This window comes from Chelonia mydas, chromosome 10, assembly GCF_015237465.2.
Source record: "Chelonia mydas isolate rCheMyd1 chromosome 10, rCheMyd1.pri.v2, whole genome shotgun sequence".
Classification (NCBI taxonomy): domain Eukaryota; kingdom Metazoa; phylum Chordata; order Testudines; family Cheloniidae; genus Chelonia; species Chelonia mydas.
In genome coordinates this window covers 83,961,366-83,975,994 of record NC_051250.2, presented here as the reverse complement: position 1 = coordinate 83,975,994, position 14,629 = coordinate 83,961,366, and the positions used below count along the sequence as shown (strand labels likewise).

Sequence of the window (14,629 nt, the reverse complement as noted above, 5' to 3'; positions counted from 1 at the left end):
GGAACAGGGAGGTAAGGGAGGGGGAGCAGCCTGCTGGGAGCCAGGGAGACTATGGGGCAGCCACGCTTAGGTCAGTGGAAGCACTCCTAGTGAGGACATGCTCAACCGAAGCAAGGAGGATAGTGTGGACATGCACCACCACAGTAATTACTGCGGTGGCTGCAAGTCATAAGAATGGCCATACTGGGTCAGATCAAAGGTCCATCTAGCCCAATAGCCTGTCTTTCGACACTGGCCAATGTTAGGTGCTCCAGAGGGAATGAACAGAACAGGTAATCGCCAAGTGATCCATCCCCTGTCGCACAATCCCAGCTTCTGGCAAACAGAGGCTAGGGACACCATCCCTGTCCATCCTGACTAACAGCCATTGATGGACCTATCCTCCATGAATTTATCTAGTTCTTTTTTGAACCCTGTTATAGTCTTGGTCTTCACAACATCCTCTGGCAAGCAATTCCACAGGTGGACTCTGCGTTATGGGAAAAAATTCTTCCTTTTGTTTGTTTTAAACCTACTGCCTATTAATTTCATTTGGTGACCCCTAGTTCTTGTATTAAGGAAGTGTTATTTACTCCTTCTCATATTTACTTTCTGCACACCAGTCATGATTATATAGACCTCTCTCATATCCCCCCTTAGTCATCTCTTTTCCAAGCTGAAAAGTCCCAGTCTTATTAATCTCTCCTCATATGGCAGCTGTTCCATACCCCTAATCATTTTTGTTGCTCTTTTTTGAACCAATTCCAATGCATCTTTTTTGAGATGGGGCAACCACATCTGTACGCGGTATTCAAGATGTGGGCGTACCATGGATTTATATACAGGCAATATGATATTTTCTGTCTTATTATCTATCCCATTCTTAATGATTCCCAACATTCTATTTGCTTTTTTGACAGCTGCTGCACATTGAGTGGATATTTTTAGAGAACTTATGCACAATGACTCCAAGATCTCTTTCTTGAGTGGTAACAGCCAATTTAAACCCCATCATTTTATATGTATAGTTGGGATTATGTTTTCCAATGTGCATTACTTTGCATTTATCAACACTGAAGTCAACCTAATATAGGTTTACTTTATTTTATACCCTAAGTCTAGGCACTACTATAATTCACATAAATAAATAATAATAAAATAATAATAGTATCACAATATATGTAGTATGGACACAGAAGAAGTCACCCATAGACAAAGACATAGGACTTCACTACCTGGATACAAGTGATTGCAGGGACTTGCTTCTTCAAGAAATTCATTCTGGAGTTGAATTCCTGGCGAACAAGGTACCCTCGGCAGCAAGCCTGCAGCCTGGTAATCAGGTTCTCATTAGCAAGCCAGAGCTGCTCTCTGTTGTACGCAGCGGTGACTCCAGAGATAGAGCTCTGAATTAGTATTATGGAGGAAGAGGCAGTGCAAATCAGAAAAGGAAAAAGGACAGGTAGAGGAGACAAAAGTCAAGATGGTACATTAACTTCCTATATCATGCACAAAATATCCTAAATTATCCTTCAGCATACACTGGGATCATGATCTTGAGCTCAAAGTTATGGTGAATTTGCTGAAGTGGCTCCTCTATATACTTTCTCCAGAGAGAAGGAATTTCCTGACACATGGAGCCAAGGTGAAATACATCATCTATAAAAATCTGCTAGTCCCCAGTAGAAAGGGTGCAAAGCATGTGTATAGCATAATGGCAAAACCAAAAGGGCATGGTGGCACACCCAAAAAGGCACAATTGAGAAGATGATGTAGCAGCAAATTATTTGTTTTAGTTATTTTTAAACAGCATTATCTTTTAGTCAATAATTCTATTTGGATTAAGCTTTAACTCGTAGGATAATACTGGGGAGAATTACTCAGGTGAGCAACTACAAAGAACTTGCTTTTTTGAGGGAGACAATAAGCACATATTATTCTACTACCTGTATCTCCTCCCGGGAGAGCTGGGTATTATTCTGCACAAATCCTGAGGGTTCATCCCAACGTCCCTCTCTGGTTCGCAGGTTATGATAATAATAATAGCCTCCTTTCACCCAGTGTTTCACCCACTCACTGCCATTGTCCCCTATGAGCAGAAATTGAAGTACAGGAACTGAAGGTGAAGCACAGCCTCCCAGCACACAGATAACATTCATTAAGCAATCATCAGTAGAACTGCTTTTAACTATCTGTTCACTGCAGCTAGAAAAGCAGATGTCATTCCCCCAAGACCTTACTGAGCTACCTACCATAACATGCTCCTGAAGTAGAAAACATGATACTAAACATTTAAGTAAAAGTATATTTTCTAAATGTTAAAAAGAAGTCCCCCATCCCCTCCACACAACCCTAGACTCCATCCCAGACAGATTTTTTCCCTGGCCTCTGCTTTCCATACCACCATCACAGATTCATCTGCTTTCTTCTTGCTAGTTTACCATTTAAAATTCAGTTGTACAACCCCCACAGTTCACCTGCTGCCATTTTTTCTTTCTTGGCTTCTGCCAGGTCACGCTGGTATGTCTCATCACACTCCGGAGTGACTCCATACAGTCCAACATCAGGTGAGCGCAGGGCACTGAGGGTCTGGCCCACATCACCATGGACCACTGCTTCATTAATGGCCAGAATTCCTAAGGAAACTTAGATAATGCACAAAAGAGCGGGTTACCTTCGAATCATTTAATGTCATTATTGTGATACTATAATATTAGAAATTAAAGTAGACAAGAATAAGACTATATTTTATAAAACATGACAGGGGTTAAAAAAGAATATCAAGAAAAATGTAAGATGACTACTAAAAGCTGGGGAGGGGAGGGCAGGAGCTTGGAGAAAATAAAACGCTCAGCTACTTTGCCTTCATCGTCAATACAAAGGACGTTAGTGGGTTCACATGATAAATGTTACAGAGAATGCGAGAATATAAAAAAATCAGACTACATAAAATGCAAGAAAAAAATCTCGATAATTTAAAGGTACAGAAGTTAGCAGGGCTCCCACTTGTTTCAGAGAGTTAAAATGGCAAATAAAGGAAACTGGTGAAAAGAATTTAAAAAGGCTTTTGATAAAGTCTATAACACCACGCCATCAAAGAAACTTAAAACCACAAGGAGAGAGAGAAAATTCTGTCAGGAACTGAAAAAATAGTTGAGAGAGGAAACAAAGAGCAGGAATCAACCATGGTTTCTGGAGACAGAAAGGAAGTGAATAGTGAGGTGCCCATGAACCAGTGCTAGGCCTACTGTTCAAGATTCTTTTAGGGTATCTGAAAGCTGTGGTGAATAGCACAGGTGAAAAATGCTAATGTACAAAATTATTTAGGTTAGTAAAAATCAGTGCAAATTTGAGGAACTCCAAAAGCATCTAATAAAACTGGGTGACTGGGCAAAATAATGGCAGATTATATTTACCATAGACAAATACAATGTAATATGAACCGGATTAAATCATTTAAATTGTGCGTGCATGCACAAATACACAGATGAGTAATGAATTGGTTGCAACCTCTGGAAAAAGATTTAGGCATTATTGAGTGCATTTTGGTGAAGACACTTGCCCACTGTGCTGCAGTGGTAAAAAAATACCAAATTGGATGCTTGGATGTATTCAGAAGGTAACATAATAACGTGGAAAAAATAACACCATTAAAATAAGTTAACAGTCTGGCCTCACCTTGAATATTGCCTTATGCACATGGACTCCACCTGTAACACTCCTCCAGAGCACTCCACGCAGTGACAGTTTTATGTCTGAACCATCTTGTAGAAAGTCTGAGGACGCCTGATGATGAAGATGAATATAAACACTTAATATGCAACTTACATTTCTGTGCTTCCTCTGTGTCCTTGTTGGATCGATGAATCCCATCCTGAATTTCATCCAGCCACAGCACAGCTGTCTCATCCTGAGTGTCCTAAAGAAAAAATGGGAAAAAGCTCATCTCCTGCTGTGCATCTAAGATAATTGTGCCTAGTGAAGTAAATTGCGCACATATCAAGTGTTCACACATTAAGTTTCAGCCACAGAGGAAAAAAAGCCACATTCCTCTCCAGATACTCTGCATTTGACTACAGCACAAGAATTAAAACTTCATGTGTTCCTGTGACCAGCAGAGGCTGCTACAGCCATAACTCAAGCAGGTTCTTCTATTCTTCTCCTATCATCTCATTTCCAAAGATAAACTTGCTGAGGAAGGGGGAGCAACTGATAGATTCTAATATTGTGCATAGCTCTAATAAGCAGAGATCAAGGACACGAGAGCAAAAGGCCACTGAATTAGCACCAAGTAGCCTAAAGCCACTCGAAGGACATTGTTTCCCTGATAGTATGGGAAGAAGACTCTAGCCCAGCGTGGAGGGCCACATCTAGGTATGGAAATTGTATGGCAGACCATGAATGCTCACAAAATTGGGGGCTGGGGTGCAGGGCAGGGTGAGGACTCTGGCTGGAGGTGCGGGCTCTGGGGTGGGGCCACAAATGAGGAGTTCAGGGTGCAGGAGAGGGCTCTGGGCTGGGGGGGGGGGGGGAGGAGAGGACTCCGGTTGGGGGTGCAGGCTCTGGGGTGAGGCTGGGGATGAGGGGTTGGGGGTGCAGGAAGGTGCTCCGGGCTGGGACCAAGGGGTTAGGAGGGCAGGAGCGGGATCAGGGCTGGGGCAGGGGTGCGTAAGGGGGTCAGGGGTGTAGGCTCCGGGTGGCGCTTACCTCAAGCAGCAGCATGTCCCCTCTCCAGCTCCTATGCAGGGGCGCGGCCAGGCAGCTCTGCACGCTGCCCTGTCCGCAGGCACCACCCCTGCATCTCCCACTGGCCGTGGTTCCCAGCCAATGGGAGCTGCGGATGGCACTTGGGGTAGGGGCAGCGCACTGAGCCTCCTGGCTGCCCCTATGCGTAGGAGCCGGAGGGAGGATACGCTGCTGCTTCCGGGAGCCATGTGGAGCCATGGCACACGCGGAGTGGGGCAAGCCCGACCCCACTCCCTGGCTGGAGCACTGGAGCAGGGCAAGCCCCCAACCCCACTTGCTGGCGGGAGCTCGAGGACAGGATTAAAACGTGTGAAGGGCCAGATACAGCCCCCGGATTGTAGTTTGCCCACCCCGGCCTTAGCCTATGTACGAAGAGGCTACAAAACATGTGAAAAAAGAGTTCTTAAACATGATTCAAACTTGGTTTCTCCCCATCCACATTCCGAGGCCAAAAAGCATTAGAATAGTCTTTGGCTGGAAGTGCGTTAAACAGACTTTAAACTAAGCGTGGGAACCCTGTTTAACAGGCCATTGTATATAGGGCCTTCGTCACACACACTAAACGGCTCTGGTTGGACTTTGAACAAAACTATTCAGCTGTGTTTATGTGCAGGAGACTGAGATGAGGGAAAAGGGGTAGAAGTTTAACAAAGACCCAAAACTTATACATGAAGAACAAATGACCTTGCAGCTGCCAAGTATAGTCTCTCTCCACCCACCATTTGCTTCCTGTTGCTAATTACTAAAAACAGAAACCACCTCCCTCAGCCCTCACTGTACAAAGAGAATACAAGAAACACTCAACTCCAGCACAAAGTGCACCACTGCCATACAACATAAAGAGCCACTCTACAGCGGGAAACAGGGGTTTTGAGGGTCAATTCCAAAAGAGGCATTTCCTAATATATCCTCTGAATTTGCCCTATTAAAATAGTTTAATTCTGTAGCTTTGAGACAGGTCACAACAATGACCTGGATATCTGTCCCTTTCACTCAAGAGAGCAACATGTCCAAAACAGGCAGCTTTCAGCTAAAAGTCAAACTGATCCCAGGAGAATGGCAGAAGGAGAGAAACTGTCCAAGTGGAGGGGGGAAGAGGGCTTTTCTAGTCCACTTTGATAAAGGTAACTTTGCACACTCCAACCTCTGCTAGTAAAAGTCAATCCACAGAATGTCAGGATGACTAGGATGGCTTTGGAAAAACCCCCACACATTTAGCATTGCAGGGCTTCAGCAATAGTAAGGAATAGTAAGGAAACTGTTACTCTTTCTTCTCTATGAAAAAAAGACCTTGCTTTAGACTTCTCTAAAAACTTCCACATGTACTGTTGCCTGGAAAATGTAACCATACAGTAGCCCACCATCCAAGGAGAAACTAAGTGACTAAGTTAGAAGGAGTTAGAAGTGACTAAGGAGAAACTAAGTGGCAATCGTACAGTCAGTCCAAGATACACACATTTACTAGCCAGTACTAGTCAGGTTGAAGATTTTCACTATTTTCCTTCTATACTGTAGTCTAATATCTCAATATCTAAAATTACTCCAAGTGCAGCTGGGAGGGGCCCTGAAGCTGAGTTAATATCCAAAAAAGGCAATTTCACCCCAACTGCAGTTACCAGCCCAGCCTGGCACAAGCTCCCAGCACACTAAAAGGAGCTCATTATTTCACACTGACTCAGCAAGAGGAAATGATTCAACCCCAGATCAGCTCCTGAGAGATTTTAACCCTTTCGGGGCCCTCATTTGCATTAGTAATTTGTGCAATTATCAGTCATCTGCATTTCAGAAGTTTACATTTACATTTACACTGGTGACCTCAACATAGGTCTTAGTCTCACAAACCAAATTCCTGCCTAGAAAAATCAGTGATGGATTCTGAGATAAGCTGTATGAAACTCTCCTCTTCAAGTTACCAAAGGCAGAAAAATCTAGCATCCCCTTCTCCAGGGAGAACAGAAAAAGGCAAGGTCAGTTTCTGACTCCAAACTACCCAAAGCAGGCACACCCCAACAAGAATCATGCCCCCTACCCCTTCCCCAGCTAAGAAGATGAGCCACTTAATTATCTCCCTAACTTCTGCTTGTTATTTAGCTAGTGCTGAAATCCTGCCAGACTCTTTAAAGAAGATTCAGAAGATAAGGTTCCCACTTACAATCTATACCAGACAATCATCAGAGTAGGGAAAGGAAGCAAGAGAAGTGGGTGATGATTAGCAGGCAGCTTGTCGGTAGCATATGTTTTGTGTGATCTCTCCTTCCCCAAGTCTCTCAATGAATCGGTTATTCGTTGGTCTCTAACATTTATTTTCTGTATTATAGGTGTAAATAGGTGTAAAATATAGCTTTAACTATATTTTACATTAAAAAACTGATATGAAGAGAATGTTAATATTGCAAAGTCAAGCACTTAAAAGTTAGGAAACGCAAAAATGAAGGCTTCCTGTACGAACTTCATTTGATTGATTATGATTCAAACTTTAATTACATGATCACATTATATATTTTCCACAGGACCTTTGTCTCATTCAGTGCTCAGAATGGTTATTGCTCAATAAAAGGATAGCTAGTCAATATTTCTTTTTAATCCTTGTCATTCAACATTTGACCACATACATTATTTACTACATTATATACATGCAAACCCTGCACTCAATATACAATCCTCAATTTCCTCATGGGTTTTCTATGGTGCTCTCATTATAGCACACATGCGGCACAGAGGGTATGTCTACAATATAGTTGGGAGAGATCCTCCAAGCAATGTTCCCTCTAATTTTTTCCATCCATGTGCGTAATGAATTTTGTTATGTGCACCAATATTGAGGTAATGTGCGGATGTGCGCCACTAATAGAAACAAAAAACCTAGATATAATATATATTTTTAAAAAGTTACCATAGGGATAATTACTCCAGCCAGGACAGGTTAGGCATTTTAGAATTCACTACTCAATTAATTAAATTTAAGCATAAGAGAGAAATAAAATTATGAAATGCATAGACCAGTTAAACTAAAATAACAGCACTTTGAAAGAATAAAACTACAGAGAATGTATGTGCATTGCAGGAAGTACCAAGTAGTAACAACACCACCACCACAAGTATATGTTGGGAGGCGAGCATGCGCTGTCTCTTTAAGGCACTCACCAGAAAGCAGCAGCTGCAGCTCTCCTGCTCCTGAACCCTGTCCCCCCTCCCCTGCTCTCCAGAGATGGGGTACATGGAGAGGGGGGAGGCGGACACCCTAACATCAGTGCTTCCCCTTCCCCCGCCCCTCTGCACAGCAAGCAGGAGGGTCCCGGGAGCGGGTCAGACCAACCACCTGAGCTCAGACCCAGGGAGTAGGATGGGTTTGAGTTTGAGTGGCTAGCCCAAGCCTCTGCCAGTGTCACAATGTCTACACAGCTATTTTTAGTATGCTAGCATGAGTCCTGCTAACACGAGTCTGTCTACCTGGGCTGGAAGGCTCAGTCCCAGCTGCAGTGTAAACATAGCAGAGAGATTAAGTCCCAAATTGTTAACTGCCCACAACATTTGGGTGCCCAACCTGAGACCCCTCTAGAATCTGATTTTTTCAGAATACTGAGCACTTTATATGCTCACTGTACAGTTCCCACTGATTTCACTTACAGTTGAGTGCTCAGCACTTTTGCAAATCAGACCCCAGGTCTCTCAGTTAGGGCACCCAATAAATGAGGAACACATGTTGGCAACCACCTGTCAAACACCTGCGACCACCTGGTTTAAGTGACTTGCCCAGCATCACAAAGGAACTTTGTGTTAGAGGCAGGGATATAATCCAGTTCTTCAGCATGGCATTCAACTGCCTTAACCAAGAGACCATTCTTTCTCTTCCTGCAGCTCCCTGCCTCATTCACTACATACCTTCCATCTTTTGGAACAAATGAACCAGGGTCCTACGGAAAATCTCTTTTCCTACAGAACCCTGAGTCACTGTCCATCCTGTGCATAGAATGAGGCACAGGTCCTGTGGGGAAAACAAAATAGTATGTGATCATGAAATTAAAGGCTGTATGATAATGCATATGCACAAGGAGGCCAAATTAAGGTTGCACAGACAACCTAAATTATGGTATTTTTTAGTTTTGATTGCTTGACTTTTCAACTTTAATGTTCTTTTAATGAAATATCATCATATAAAAAATGTCAACAGGGAAATATTGTGTAGGAGTAGAGAGGTTATATTACCCCTGTGGCATTGGTGCAACTGCTACTAGACTCTACGCTTCAAGAAAGATGTTGAAAAATTGAACAGGATTCAGAGAAGAGCTAAAAGAATAATTTGTGATCCGGAAAATCTTCCATACAGTGAGAGAGAAAGACAATAATTCAATCTATTCTCTTACTAAAGAGAGTGCTAAAAGGTGATTTGATCAGTCTACATGTACCGCACAGAGAAGATATTTAATACTAGAGGGTTTTTTAATCTAGCAAAGGCAGAACAAGATCCAGTAATAAAATGCAAATTTATAACAGTGAGGGTAATTAACCACTCTTACAATTTACCAGAGGATGTCCATCACTTGGGGGAATTTCAATCAAGACTGGATGTCTCTCTAAAAATTCTTGTTCATGTATAAATTATTGGGCTTGTTGCAGGGATTACTGAGTGAAAATTTCATTGCCTGTGTTACATCAGAGCTCTCCCTCTTGGTCTTAAAAATCCATGAATCCACGAAAATTGCAGGTTTTGAGAAGTTATAAATCCAGTGATTTTGGGTCTGTGTATTTGCTGCACACTGAAGGACCTCACTTCTGAAAATTACCCAAAAGCCTCTGTGTGCTCTCAACAAAAGTGCTGCACGCTATAGAATCGGTGCTCCAAGAGTCCCAAAATGCATTAGTACAGCCTCTGTTCTATGCACTGAACTGAAGCAACAAGAGATGCAATGATCCATTGCATACAGTCATCATGTCTGCAGCGGTTTCCTTGGTTTATGGGGACATCCAGCTTGTGGTTGCAAAACTATTTTTCTTTAGTGTAGAAAAAACCTAAGTGTCAAAATATGATCATCCCCACAGAAGGCCTGACAATTGCTTCACTGACATCAGCACTACTTCTGCCATAATCACACAACAGAATATACTGGACTACAAAAAATTCCGCAGAGACCTGTTTAATAGCACTCACCTGTGCTTTCTCCCTCTTGGCTCGGATCAACGTGTCCTGGTAGTGCTGTGCTACCTTTGGGGTTACCCCTTCCAGTTTTGCTGCAGGGATCTGTAAGGCTTGAAGGGTCTTTCTGGTGTCTCCCTCGTCAAGAGCTTCATTAATAAGCCCAATTGCTAAAATCCCTAGAAAAGAAAGAATAAAAGGGACAGTTTCTGGTCAGCAGAAGATCACAAGCCATGTTTTATCATCACTGAATGGTCAGAGTCCTTAATAAAGCTGGTGCCAGCTGAGAATTATCATGACATTTGCAACTGAAACTCAGCTTTCCTGGTGAAGACATGTATAGTATATGTATATGTATATGGACATGTATATACTTCACATGTATAGTGCCCAATCAGTGCTCTGGGCACTGTACAAAAACCAAACTGCTCAGTGGCTCACGGAAACCATAAGGAGAGACATAAAGAGCCCTAGGGCATCCAGCATAAGCCCCCTCACATCAGATGATCACCACTCTCCCCCCTGGGTCCTCCCAACACCCAGGAGCAGAGCCACTGCAAAACCAATTCCATCTACTCTTACTATGAACTGCAAACATGTCGATACCACCTTCAACAGTATCAAAGGCAGCTGACAGATCCAATTAAATCAGTATGGGTACTTCATTTGTGTGATGGTTTAAAAATCTAAACAAAAAACCAAAACTTTCTACATCCAAAAAAATTATGACACTGTTTTGCACGTTAACTTAAAAAAAAAAAAAAAAAGGTTGTGTTTCATAAACTGAAAGTTTCCGGGTTTAGGCCTCTCTACAGAGGAATCTCCAGGCTAATTTGGGGGGAAGTCTTAAATAAAATGAAAACAAACATTTAAAGAACTGAAAAATTAGCTTTTCATATTTTATAAAGAAGTTACTCACCTTGTGCAGTAATGGTTCTTCGAGATGTATGTGCCTATGGACGCTCCACTGTAGGTGCACTTGCGTCCCTGTGCTGCTGATCGCAGAACTTTGGTATCAGTGTCCATTAGGCCTGCACACATGCACTGTCCCTCCTCGTGCTGCGCCACAAGGCTAGGCCTCGTGCGCGGGCTAACCCCCCTCAATTCCTTCTCTACCACAGAGTCATAGAAAAGAAATCAGAAGCAGAGGCGAGGAGGGTGGACACATCTCGAAGAACCACAAGGTGAGTAACTACTACTACTTCACTGAATAGAGTCCCTATTGGTGCTCCACAACCTCCTCCCCTCTACTTTGGAGTTCTTGTCACTGTAGGTGACTCCCGAGCAGTACCCCTTCTGGAGGGCTAGGACTTTGGAGTCGGATGGACCATGGAGCCAAAGATGGCATCGGAGACGGAGTCCCCAGTGATCGCAAAGCATTCTGTGAAAGTGTGGACTGATGCCAATGTCGCAGCTCTACAGATTTCTGAAATAAGGACATTCTTGAAGAAAGTGACAGACTAAGAGATTGACCTTGTGGAGTATGTATGAATAGAGTCTGGAGGAGTCATGTTTCGAACTTGGTAACAACGTCTGATACAATTTGAGAGCCTCTGGGCTGATTTTGCTGAGCCCTTGGATCTTTCCGCAATGGAGTGGAAAATCCTAGGGAACTTCCTGAAAGCCTTTGTCCTGTCCAGGTAGAAGGCCAGTGTTCTCCTGACATCGAGGGTATGTAATATAGCCTCACTGTTATTTTGGTGAGGCTTGGGGTAGAAGATTGGAAGGTGAATCAATTGATTCATTTAAAATGAGAGGTTACATTAGGGATGAATTTTGGATGCAGCCTAAGCATAATCTTGTCCAGAAAAAATACTGTGGAAGAGGGATGCGCCATCAGAGCCGCCATCTCTCCTATTCTCCTGGCCAAGGTAATTGCTATCAGGAAGGCCATTTTCATTGATAGGTGTGTCAGCAAACAGGTTTCCATGGGTTCAAAGGGGGGCCTAGTCAATCCTTTCAGTACCAGGTTTAGGTCCCACATGGAGGTAGGAAGTCAAGGTTGAGGGAAGAGGTTTATTATACCATAGAATAATAGAATATCAGGGTTGGAAGGGACGTCAGGAGGTCATCTAGTCCAACCCCCGCTCAAAGCAGGAACAATACTCAATTAAATCATCCCAGCAGGGCTTTGTCAAACCTGACCTTAAAAACCTCTAAGGAAGGAGATTCCACCACCTCCCTAGGTAACCCAGTCCAGTGCTTCACCACCCTCCTAGTGAAAAACTTTTTCCTAATATCCAACCTAAACCTCCCTCACTGCAACTTGAGACCATTGCTCCTTGTTCTGTCATCTGCTACCACTGAGAACCGTTTAGATCCATCCTCTTTGGAACCCCCTTTCAGGTAGTTGAAAGCAGCTATCAAATCCCCCCTCATTCTTCTCTTCTGCAGACTAAATATTCCCAGTTCCAGCAGCCTCTCCTCATAAGTCGTGTTCCAGTCCCCTAATCATTTTTGTTGCCCTCCGCTGGACGCTTTCCAGTTTTTCCACATCCTTCTTGTAGTGTGGGGCCCAAAACTGGACACAGTACTCCAGATGAGGCCTCACCGATGTCGAATAGAGGGGAATGATCACGTCCCTCCATCCGCTGGCAATGCCCCTACGTATACATCCCAAAATGCCCTTGGCCTTCTTGGCAACAAGGGCACACTGTTGACTCACATCCAGCTTCTCGTCCACTGTAACCCCTAGGTCCTTTTCTGCAGAACTGCTTCCTAGCCATTCTGTCCCTAGTCTGTACGGGTGCATGGGATTCTTCCGTCCTAAGTGCAGGACTCTGCACTTGTCCTTGTTGAACCTCATCAGATTTCTTTTGGCCCAATCCTCCAATTTGTCTAGGTCCCTCTGTATCCTATCCCTACCCTCCAGCGTATCTACCACTCCTCCCAGTTTAGTGTCATCTGCAAAAGCTTTGCTAAAGTCAAGGAATAACACATCCACTGCTTTCTCCTCATCCACAGAGCCAGTTATCTCGTCATAGAAGGCAATTAGATTAGTCAGGCATGACTTGCCCTTGGTGAATCCATGCTGACTGTTTCTGATCAATTCTGAAGCACTTGGAGGAGAGCAAAGTGATTCCTTGAGGACCTGCTCCATGATTTTTCCGGGGATTGAGGTGAGGCTGACTAGCGTGTAGTTCCTTGGATCCTCCTCCTTCCCTTTTTAAAAGATGGGCACTACATTAGCCTTTTTCCAGTCGTCCAGGACCTCCCCCAATCGCCATGAGTTTTCAAAGATAATGGCCAATGACACTGCAATCACATCCGCCAACTCCTTTAGCACTCTCGGATGCAGCGCAACCGGCCCCATGGACTTGTGCTCGTCCAGCTTTTCTAAATAGTCCCAAATCACTTCTTTCTCCAGAGAGGGCTGGTCACCTCCTCCCCATGCTGTGCTGCCCAGTGTAGTAGTCTGGGAGTTGACCTTGTTCGTGAAGACAGAGGCAAAAAAAGCATTGAGTTCATTAGCTTTTTCCACATCCTCTGTCACTAGGTTGCCTCCCTCATTCAGTAAGGGGCCCACACTTTCCTTGACTTTCTTCTTGTTGCTAACATACCGGAAGAAACCCTTCTTGTTACTCTTAACATCTCTTGCTAGCTGCAACTCCAAGTGTGATTTGGCCCTCCTGATTTCATTCCTGCATGCCTGAGCAATATTTTTATACTCTTCCCTGTTCATTTGTCTAATCTTCCACTTCTTGTAAGCTTCTTTTTTGTGTTTAAGATCAGCAAGGATTTCACTGTTAAGCCAAGCTGGTCGCCTGCCATATTTACTGTTCTTTCTACACATCAGGATGGTTTGTCCCTGTAACCTCAATAAGGATTCTTTAAAATACAGCCAGCTCTCCTGGACTCCTTTCCCCCTCATGTTATTCTCCTAGAGGATCCTGCCCATCAGTTCCCTGAGGGAGTCAAAGTCTGCTTTTCTGAAGTCCAGGGTCTGTATTCTGCTGCTCTCCTTTCTTCCTTGTGTCAGGATCCTGAACTCGACCATCTCATGGTCACTGCCTCACAGGTTCCCATCCACTTTTGCTTCCCCTACTAATTCTTCCCGGGTTGAGAGCAACAGGTCAAGAAGACTCTGCTCCTAGTTGGTTCCTCCAGCACCTGCACCAGGAAATTGTCCCCTACACTTTCCAAAAACTTCTTGGATTGCCTGTGCACTGCTGTATTGCTCTCCCAGCAGATATCAGGGTGATTGAAGTCTCCCATGAGAACCAGGGCCTGCGATCTAGTAACTTCCGTTAGTTGCCAGAAGAAAGCCTCGTCCACCTCATCCCCCTGGTCTGGTGGTCTATAGCAGACTCCCACCACGACATCACTCTTGTTGCTCACACTTTTAAACTTAATCCAGAGACTCTCAGGTTTTTCTGCAGTTTCATACCGGAGCTCTGAGCAGTCATACTGCTCTCTTACATACAATGCAACTCCCCCATCTTTTCTGCCCTGCCTGTCCTTCCTTGAGGAACCTTTTAGTAGTTGGGTGTGACAGCACTGAATACCTTTCTACAGTTTGGTGGAAAGCTGTTATAGCCACTAGATGAGCCCTAAGAGAGCTTAGAGATTGTCCCAACTGTTTTAGGGTCAAAGCATAATCTAGGATATGCGGAAGTGTCGCAGATGTTGGGGAGATTTGTTGTAATGTGCATCAAATCTGAAACCTGGATCATTTCTGCAGGTAAATATGTTGTGTCAAGGACTTCCTACTGTGAAGTAGTACCTCCTGTACCTCCCTTGAACAGGAGTTTTCTAGGTGTTGGAACCAAG

At 43.9% G+C, this 14,629-nt stretch overlaps 1 protein-coding gene across 2 annotated transcripts in view; it reads right to left on the bottom strand.

Annotated features, from left to right (window-relative positions):
* The window catches only part of IQGAP1 (IQ motif containing GTPase activating protein 1), a 179,056-nt gene that overhangs the window by 66,531 nt on the left and 97,896 nt on the right, over nt 1–14,629 (bottom strand). For both annotated transcript variants that reach the window (XM_037910038.2, XM_037910039.2), the window contains exons 15-19: nt 9,875–10,038; nt 3,808–3,898; nt 2,457–2,624; nt 1,926–2,068; nt 1,215–1,385 (exon numbers count right to left, since the gene is read on the bottom strand). In XM_037910038.2, coding sequence (XP_037765966.1) covers nt 1,215–1,385; nt 1,926–2,068; nt 2,457–2,624; nt 3,808–3,898; nt 9,875–10,038 — 737 coding nt within the window. The remainder of the gene's footprint in view (nt 1–1,214; nt 1,386–1,925; nt 2,069–2,456; nt 2,625–3,807; nt 3,899–9,874; nt 10,039–14,629) is intronic.